This window comes from Haliaeetus leucocephalus, unplaced genomic scaffold (assembly GCF_000737465.1).
Source record: "Haliaeetus leucocephalus isolate CR32 unplaced genomic scaffold, Haliaeetus_leucocephalus-4.0 Scaffold229, whole genome shotgun sequence".
NCBI classification, from domain to species: Eukaryota; Metazoa; Chordata; class Aves; order Accipitriformes; family Accipitridae; genus Haliaeetus; species Haliaeetus leucocephalus.
In genome coordinates this window covers 2,719,141-2,729,336 of record NW_010972665.1, presented here as the reverse complement: position 1 = coordinate 2,729,336, position 10,196 = coordinate 2,719,141, and the positions used below count along the sequence as shown (strand labels likewise).

Genomic DNA, 10,196 nt, shown 5'->3' with positions numbered 1-10,196 from the left:
AAACAAGAGACGTGCCCCCCCCCCCCCCCCCCCAAGTATGCTGAAAATTCAAAACACACTTCACCATACTAAATGAGGAATTATCAAAGAATACCTACAGACATGTCTTTGACATGATCCTTTCATAAGCAAAACACTAATTGACACCCCCTTCTCCCTCAAGGCTTAAACTCTGTGAATAATTAACCTGAAAAGAAGGCCCAAGTAAGAGCAAAACTAAACCCATGTAGGAAGTCCAACAAAACTGAAATAGGAGGATTCTGCAGTTTAGCTCAATTTGTTGCTCTGACACCTTTACTTATATTCCTAGAATATTTGTATTAACTACAGTTCCTATTAAGTTTAAAGTTCAGTATCTACATACAAATATCTTTAAAAATAATAATTTTAAGAGTCTTAAAAGTCAAGAGTTCTAGCGATAGTATTTCAGGTCGTGTTCAAACTATAAGAAAATCAGTACATCCAGGCACAAAATGAAGGTAAAAAGGCCACAATCAAACCACACTGCAGATTGCAGCAAAACCAGTCTGCCAGGCAAGACAGAACAATTTCACACCTAGAAGAGAGCATACAGCTGTACTCTTCCCTGCTGCTCTGTTTACCTACTGAAAATCCAAAGAGGAAACTATCCAGTGCATGGATCTTTGACATGTGTCCTCACTTATACACATTTAAACAGGTAAATAAAGAACAAGAAGAATCATTATTTTTGCATTAGGTAAGTAAACAAAGAACATGAATCATTTTTGCATTACTACATTTACTCTCATTTTTCAGACTTACCTGGTCTTTTTCATGGGGTAGAAGGCTGACAGGTGGAAGAGAAGCTGGGAAAGTGCTGGAGTATTTTGGAGCTCCTTTGCTTTCCAAACTGCCATAATTCACTCTATACTGCGGTCCATCCTTCAGTAATCTCCCATTGTTCACAGCACGTTTGGCCCCCAGACGCAACCTCTGCTGAAAGGCAGGATTGTTGAAAATATTTGCTAGGTCATTTTGACTTCTCAAATACTTCTCTATGTTTTTCAGGGATGAGCCATTTGGTTCCTGAAGCCCTTCAATTGCTCTTCTCAAGAGTTTATTCCAATCCACATTACGAAGCTCAGTACAAGCTCCTCTAGATCCCTTAACAGATTTAGAAATAGTGCCAGGTTTAACAGATGAAAACCGTCCAGGATTATCTGGGTCCTTGTAGGATGCAAGGCCTTTGTTGGTAACTTTAAGAATAGAACCATCTTGAACACTAAGTTCCAACTGTTCTGAAACAGTCTTCTTATCTAATCCATGGGAAGCACAAACAGCATGACATATTCTCTCTTCAGAAGGCCTTTGCTTTTGCTTTTTAACTTTTTGTATAGCTTCAAGAATCCACTCTGTATAAAGAGGGTTGGCAAGTTTTACCATGGTTGACCAGTAATTGTTTCCAGCCAAGAGTTACCCATAGAGGTTCCTCCTTATCCTTTTAGCAGATCTTTCAGAGGTTGGTCACACCTCAAACACAAATCAAAGGATCCCACGCACTGCTTGGATGCATCTCAAAAATATCCATCCTGAGGAGTCAGAAAAGGCAGGGAAGTATCTGCCGATTGAAACTTCCAGTTACTTTACTGTTATGGAAAGGTAGAAAGGATTCATTGGTAATGATACTGGTACATCCTTACAAGAAAGTTTGTTGCCACCTTTAAAAAGAAAAAAGAAGAGACAGGAAGAGAATACAGTTAATGCTGAAGTAGTAAAGAGAAACAGAATGCATTCAGACATGCATTCATATTGTAGATGCTGCAGTATGCAAAAATCTTTGCAAGATTGTATGCAGTGTTCACCATTTCCTACCCCACCCTAAACAAATCATCGTAAAATCCTTCCACTTCTTATAACATTCAGTGGATTTAGTTTTCCTAAATTCTATCACCCCAACACTTAACCTACTACTGACTTGGTGGACAATTTCCATTTAGCCAGTGATCTGAAAATATTCTCTAAAACAAACTGCCTAGAAATCATTCCTAGACCCACGGATATAAGAAAATTACTATCTGCATGGATTATACATGCACAAAAGAAAAACAACCCAGAAAACCCCCCACAAAACCAAAATATCTCCAACTGATGAAAGTCAAATTATTAACCACTGCCATTTCTTACACTGTGCCATTTATAAGTGCCATGCCATATGTTGATTATACAACTCAGAAAAATCAAAACCAAAATATCAGAACTGAGTTACTGGTATTACATCCTTCATTAATACCTAGGTACCATAAAATACAGCAAGGGATCACAAAGGCACTTCTCATTCTAAAGGTGTGCAGTAGAGAGGCATGTACTTTTGATACAAACTCTTAGGAACAGAAATGAAAGTGAAGTAACAGGAGGCATTTTCACATAAATACACTGTCAGCATGAAGACAAATAAAGAGGTCACATTGACAAAATATGTTTTGGTGACAGTTTAAAGAACAATTTTCTTTACTTATTACAGAATATATCACTCTAATAGAAAATTCAGTGGCTACAACAACTCATACAAGAAACCTAAAAGAACATCTTGAATCAGGAGTTTATTCATCCTGCAGGACAATATACGAAAAAAAAAATTAAAAAATCCACACAAATTAAACTAAGACAGTAGTCACCTAACAAATAAATAAATATATTTAAGATATCAGTTTTTTCTGCCATGAAATGTGAAGAAGAACTTTTGAAGACATTAAAAGAATTGTATAATCACTTCAAATCAAAGGAAAATAAATAAAAACCAAAAGAGGAAAATCTTCATTCTCAATAAATGGGTTGTCTTGTAAGGAAGAAGATTCACTGGTTTCACAGCAAAATCTAAAACTGAGTTAATCTGAAACTACATTTATAAAGCTATGGCAAGCAACCTATAACTAACAATAATATCTATGATTACACAAGTCTTGGATCTCATTTTTATTCATTTATTCAAGTCATCTTGCATTTCAATCATGTTTAAAACTTGAGCAACTTATGTATAGGAAAAACCTGAATTGATGAAGTAATCTAAATTATTTTCAAGTTGTTAAAAAGATTCCTCTGCAACTGTGAAGAGAAGTACAAAACCCACTTTTGGTCCCATACCTTCTCCTCCCTCTACCCCCTCAAAAATCTCTTTAAATATGAACTCCAGATCATGTTTCACACATTATTATACCTACACAACAGGATTAGTAACAAAAGAGCAGCTGGTCATTGGTGAATATAAATTTCTTCTATACCCAAATAGTAGAAATATTAACCAATTCATTCTATGACTTTGTCATTCTTTAGGTTTGATTGAAGCTTAAGCATTTTCAGATTTATAAATATGGAAGTTCAACTGACAGCCAGAACGAAGAGACACATTCCTGATACAAATGCAGGGCCTGAATGTTTAATTGGCTCTCATACTGAACCCTATTGACCTACATGGATTGGATCCTGTTTCCTGCTTCCAATCTGTACTCATGCAAGTTACACTTGATAACAGTTCTGTGTATTTCAAGTATTTGTAACAAAACAGTAACTTGTTCTATAAATATAAATTTTAATTTAATCCAGCTAGCCAGAGCCATTCTTTCCCCAATGGCATTATTTATATTCACTGTTTTCAGGTAATTCCCAAATAACACTGTAGCTGCAGAATGCAGACAAATACAGGGAAGAAAAAAGTTTCCATGGTATTATGAATCCTACAAATTCTCTCACAACTCTGACACTGAAAATACAATAATACAACAAAGCAGAACTGTATATATAGTGCAGGCTCACTCACATTGAGACTATTTTATACACCCTGCCTATCAATTCAGAAATTCTCTGTAGCAGCTACATATAAAGCTCCAGATTCCTAGAAAGCTATTTTTAAGTTTAAAAGTTACTTAGTTAGGCTGTTCTACTATGAATCTTCATGAAGATAGTCAGTACTTAATTAAATGCTGAACACTGCATTTGCTGAGTCAGACGTGCTTGCCTCATTTTTAAACCTACTGCAGTACTGTTGTATTAAATTTCATACAAGCAACCACATCACTTCCATTAAATTCCAGAACATACAGTGCAGGGTCTGTTCCAAGTACCTGGACACTGATGAACATTTCTGTATAAATACTATAACTTAAGACTTAGAGGAATTTTTATTGGCCAGTGACTGTGGCAAAAGGCGAGCAAAAACGTGTATCTTCCTGTAAAGTCTGCTGCTTGGTACAGGAATTCCACAGTAATATACATTCAGAACTACATTTTTACTTATTTACTTAAAATTCACTATGTGTAATACAACCTCCTGCATACTAGCACCCACTAAATCAACACTGGTTGAGTATATCAGCAGGCATATATATCCTACCATAACCTAGAGTCTTGGTTATTCTGCCACTTTGACTGCATTTGTACTTGAAACATAGCACACTGAGCTCCACAACTGATATGACAAGGTCTACCATCCATAAGATTCAGAATAACCTCTTAACAACAAACATCTTTGCCAGCAATATAATTCAGCTCAGTGATCCTGGACCTGTAAGTTAAAGAGGTCCTTCATAAGTCAAGTTAAGAGAGATTGATCCAATATTGGTAATACAGAGATACATACATACACATGCTGACTGACTGGATAAACTAGAAACAAACTGCTTTAGAAACAAACTTTCCAGTTTCAACATTAGAGGATGCAGAGAAATTCAAAATGACATTCAGGTTGCTAAGTTTAGAACTTAATTTTACCAAAACCACAAAAAGGTGGTCATACTTCATTTAATATAAAAAGTACAATGCTTACCCAAACAGATTTTGAGGAAATACCAATTTTACGGGTGATCATAAATTAGTAGCAGGCACTTATGTCTATTTATTAATTTTCCTCCCCTCATAATTAAATAACATTTAACCAAACCCTCAACAGTACCCATCCAATCACAGATTAGATTTTCCAGACTGTTAAGTACACAGGACTACTTCCAAGTTTTATGGCAACTGTCATTAAGCTCTTTCTATGTCATATTCCAGCTTCTACGCTCTATGGTATCTTATTTATTTTGAAAATAAGAACATTTGAGAAAGTTTGATTGCACTATACTACTGATCAAGTCTGTTAACAAGTCTGCTATAGAAGAGCTGCAGAACATAAGCATTTGGAGGGTTAAATACAATACATTACCTTTGAAACGTGAAAAGCCATCCCTAGTCAAGGCTTGTCCCCTTACCTAAAGCATAAATTATCTGATAAATAGAAAGAAGTTGCAAAATTGCAGCTTGAGATTTAGAATGAATGCAAATATGTCCTTTATAAAGCACAAACCTATTGCAGAGCTGCTTCTAATTAAAGAAAGCACTGACTGAACCTGTCAATCTTAGATGTCATCAGTAATCCTATAATAAGGTCTTTTTTAGACTGAACTAGTATCTGGAATTATTTCCAAGTGATCATATTGTGAAAAGAAGCTGTGTAGTCAGAAAGACAGAAAAAGAAAAAAAAAATTAGCTCTGCTTCCCACCCCCTGAAACAAAAACTTATTACACAAGTATCTGAAAGCATTTCACAAAATACTATCTAAAGTGGTTTTTTGGATAAATTCATGAAAAATTAGCTCTGGCTGTCTAAAATGCAAATGCAGTTAAACTTCCAAAAACTGAGGTTAACACAGCTACCAAAAAAAGAAATAGGAAGGGCAGGAGGCGGGGGGGAAGATGACAGCAACTTGTGCAACCTGCCGGTGACCTATGAAGCACAATTTCATTCTGCTCCCTCCTACCTGCTCTGCACACACTCAAGAGAAGCAGCAGCAGACCAGCTCTCTGCTGCAGCATCAGGGTCAGGTAAGGATTGCAGCAGAGGAGGAGGAAGAGAAGACTGCCATTGTATTCAGTAAGCTTTTTGCCATTTTTCCTTCCTCCAAGCCATTACTTAGAATTCTGTAGCTAATCAACTCTGTATTCCACCCCCATCTGAATTAATGATGCAGAAGACGCAAGATACTTGTTTCCCCATTGCAAAATACATATGCACCTACGAAGAGAGAGAGAAAGCAGATCCTGGCAAGGACTCCCAGCACACATGACACTCTCTAAAATTACTCAGATCACGAAACCAGCTATTGCATTATTCTTTATACAACAGTTTTCAATTTTAACAAGGAAGGGCAATGACGCTTGCACATGCTTTAAACAGACAGACGAGGAGACATTATAGTAACTTCAAAACTACACCAAAAGACTTGGGGGTGTGGGAAATAAGAGTGAATCAACCTGATGAAATGCTTGCACTCTGTTATACCCCACAAGCTAGTTTAAGATCATATGCTAAAAAGCAGTTCATAACATGACAGCAGCAAGGACCACCAGAGGAAACAGCATCAGCACAACACAACAGCAAAATCACCCAAATTCATCCTTCCCACCCTCTTCCATGGAATTTCTTAGCACTTCAAAATACAGTACTACAGAACATCAGGGAGCATGGGAGGGTAATATTCACTGCCAGCAGTTAACCTGGGAAGAGGGTTTCAGTGGAAACATTTCTTCTTGGGATAGAGATCCTCAACAGAAGGGGTTTCCGTTCGCTTTTTGTGGAGAGGGTTATTTTCAATGCTCAGTGACAGAATCCTAAAGGTAAGGTCTGGGCAAAAAACTACGGTGTGAACGTCGCTTCCGAAACGTGGCTTTAAAGGCTTGAATATTTCCCTCCCCAACTTACTTAAAATTTTTGCAATATATCCAACCCATGGATATTTGCAACGCCTAGTGCCTAGTGCCAATGCATTGTTGTATTTGACAGGGGCCGAGCCGGGGCTGGCTTTTGAACCCTCCAAGCCTTCCTCCGGGATTTCTCATTTCAAAGGCTGAAACCCCAAGCCCGCAGGCGCTGCTCCCCGGGGCACGGCGACCCCACAGGAGAGAGCAGCCAGGAGAGGACGGCGACGGCGTGCACCTGCACCCACCCCACGGGGGCGACGGGCGGGCGGTACCGGGGGCAGCGGCCGCGCCGGCCCCCCCCGCCGCGCCCGTGGGAGGCAGGCTGAGAAGGGCCCCCCTCCCCGATACCACTCACCTCCGCGGGACCGGGGCCGCGGGGGGAGGAGCCTCCTCCAGGCGCCGCAGCGGCTCCCCCTGCTGCCGGCTCTTCCCCTGCTCCCACGGCCAGACTGCGCCGAGGCGGCTGCCCCCGCTGCTGCGCTGCCCCACTGCCGGCGGCCGCCGCGCCTCCCCCTCCCGCCGCGGCTCGGCTCGCCTCACCTACGCCGCCATTTTGTTTCGCCCTGTTGTACTTAACGTGAATCCGACATGACACTGATTACAGCCCAATGGAGTCTCATTAAAACCTTACCTACCCCCGCGCACCGCCCACCGGCGCCCACCATTGGGCCGTCTTGCGCACGCCGCTCCACGCTCACAGGCCGCGGGCCCGTGTCCGTCAACGGCCCACCCCGGCCCTGTTCCGCCCAGCAACCAGCCTCTCTCTCCCATTGGAAGGCGGGGCATGTCAATCACGAAACACGCCCCTTCCCTCCGCGCTCAACTCCGCCTAATGGTGAGAAAGGGCGGTGCTAGATGCTGCCATTGGCTGCCACCGCCGCCACACACCCGCTTGGCCCCCCTACCCGCCCGCCACAGCCCGGCCCGCCTCATTCCTGGGCCTCGAGCGCTAGTGATTGGTCACCCGCCGCAAGCGGAGGCGAGAGTTCTCGCAAGCCCGCCTTCCGGTTGGCTACTACTGCCGTCCGTCTGGTCCCCCCGGCCTCGCTACCCTCCCCCACCCGCCGCCGCCCCACCCGCTCCTGAAGTTTGTTCGAGAGGGCGATCGCTAGCAAGAGACACCGGCGGCGGCCGCCTGAACCAGTTCGGCAGGGCAGGCGGGCGCGCGACACACGCTAATAAGCAGCCTTAAATACTGAGCGTCACGCGCGTGCCTCAGATCCTGCCACTCACCCGGGCGGGCGAGAAGGAGCAGCATGCTCCCAGCACAACCCTCCCAAGGTGCCTGGCAGTGGCAGCCGCTTATCGCGCGCACACACACACACACACACACACACACACACACACACACAGAGCCCGCACGGCGAAAGGAGGGGAGGAGGGGGTGGGAACGGCGACAATGACTCCAGCTCTACAGCCACATGCAGGTCCCTGCAAGTTTCGCCATGAGAAGCACAGGGACTTCTCTGTCACCCCGTCTGCGAAGGAACAATTGCCGCCTCAGAAGGACAGGGTGGAAGCATGCAACACAAAAACCTCAGCCATCCCCTGCCTCCCTCCGCCACTCCATTACCCCCCTCCCCACCCCATCCAACCCAGCCATCACCTCCTGCTGCTGCTCCCCCTCCCCTGCAAAACACAGAGCATGGCAATGCATTTACCAAGCACAAGTGTCTGCAAACACGTGCATCAGCCTCCAATGCAAAGAAAAAAAAAAAGTACCCAGCGTAGTGACAAGCCCCCTGCACTGAGAGAGGGGAGGGAAAGGGGGTTATTATGGCAAATTGCAGCCTGTCACCCAATGCAAAACAAAACCCATCGCATGCTCCCTATTATCCCCCACGTAAACACCTGGGAATCTAACCTCCGATGCAGGTTTCCCCCCTTTGCTTGCAATGACCTCCTTTCTCTGCCTGTGTGTGTTTCTGCAGCAGCGGTTCCTGCGGAATGTGCTGCCCCTGAAACGCGATCGCGGCTCCTCTCTCTCTCTCGCTCGCTCGCTCTCTCTCCTGGCTGCAACCAGAGCCAGGAACACAACAACAACACAACCTCCCCCCACCCCCTTCCCCAAACACATACACACTGAAGAGACCCAGCCAGGAGAGCCAGACGAGCCGGGGAGGGGGTGGAGGGAATCCCCAGCCAGTGGATTGATTGCACCAGTTACCTTCTCTAAGCCCCTTCGCAAGAAGGGAAAAAAGAAGATGAATACAGAGAGAATACCTTGTCTCCCCTCCTCCTCCGCGGGGCTCCTCTTCTCACTCCAAAATACTAAAAGGTGGACGGGCAGATCAGACACAAGCGTTCGGCTCACGGCGGGGGAGAGGCGGGGGAGGAGAACGGCACGAACAATTATCATTAATTTAGAAATTAAAACAGAAACCCACCCCAGACCTCCAGCCTTCCCGATGCCGAGCGGACGCAGATTGCGAGGACTGGTGCTAAGACACAGGACCTGATAACAGCTAATTGAAAGGTTAATCTACATAGGCTGTGACAGAAGAGGTCCCTCCCCACTTTTTTTATCTGCTGTTGGCAAGTGGGAAATTGAGCTCCCCCCACCTTTTTCCCTCAAAAAAAAGGGGGGGGGGAAGAAAGGGGAAAAAAGGCAATAAAGTTTGGGGGAGGCGCGTCCCCGCGGCGGCGGCAGGCCGCGAGCGCGGCGGTGTTGTGGGGCTGAGGGACGGGGTGCGCGGGTGGCCGTTGCGGGGCGCGTTGGGCGGGAAGGCGGCCTGAGGGGAAGTGGTCACCGCCGCCTCCCGGGGGGCCTTCACGCCGTCCTCGGGGGTTTAGGTTGGGTTTTCGTCCAATATGGGGCGATTTACAACGTCTCGATGGAAGCACCACCACAGGAAGGCTTTGGCAGTTGAAGGGCTTGAACAGTTCCTCGGTCCGGAGGAAGGGGCCTGTGTTTGAGGCAACCATAATTAGTCTGAGGGATGAAAGGAGGGTGAACGCATTACAGATGTTGTCCTCCCATTGAGTTTGCCATAAATGTAACAAGACGTTATGAGGAATATATTTTAACGGACAAGGTGATAACACATATGGACTTAAAACTCATTTAAATGTTTTCTCCATGCTGTCCTGAGCCATGCTGCCAAAGGCCACTTCACCATGTCAAAGTTTTAATACTATTTGTGATTATTTTCTGAGCTATGGCTAGCAAACACCGCTTTTCACCTAAGTATGGCATGACAAAATACCATAGGGTATATACCATATGGTACCATGCAAGGGAGGAAAAGGTAATCTACCTACCTGAGCATCTACTCGAGTAAGCACCAACTAGACACCCCCCCATCTTCCCAAATTTGAAATGTGACCCAACTCAGAGGTCTCCTAGACATCCTCTTTTCCATGTTTTGTAGGTGACATGTTGCATTAGGTGCCTGTCTGCAAAGTTTTCTAAAAATACCTGGTCCTGAAGAAGAAAAGATAAAGATTAAAAAAAAAATCTCCTTCTAGAGTGGGTGGAAAATGACTTTCTACAATAAATTAAG

The 10,196-nt window shown here is 44.2% G+C and overlaps 1 protein-coding gene across 6 annotated transcripts in view; it reads right to left on the bottom strand.

The window, feature by feature from the left end:
* KAT6B (K(lysine) acetyltransferase 6B) overlaps nucleotides 1–9,023 on the bottom strand; it is a 120,241-nt gene extending 111,218 nt beyond the window's left edge. For 3 of the 6 annotated variants that reach the window (XM_010567789.1, XM_010567795.1, XM_010567796.1), the window contains exons 1-2: nucleotides 8,917–9,023; nucleotides 784–1,679 (exon numbers count right to left, since the gene is read on the bottom strand). In XM_010567789.1, the coding sequence (XP_010566091.1) occupies nucleotides 784–1,404 (621 nt within the window). In that variant the 5' untranslated portion in view covers nucleotides 1,405–1,679; nucleotides 8,917–9,023. Of the gene's footprint in view, nucleotides 1–783; nucleotides 1,680–5,377; nucleotides 5,383–7,044; nucleotides 7,219–8,557; nucleotides 8,630–8,916 lie in introns of those variants that run through there. The other 3 variants (XM_010567794.1, XM_010567793.1, XM_010567792.1) reach the window with 3 other exon arrangements.
* Between the last annotated feature and the right edge of the window lie 1,173 nt (nucleotides 9,024–10,196).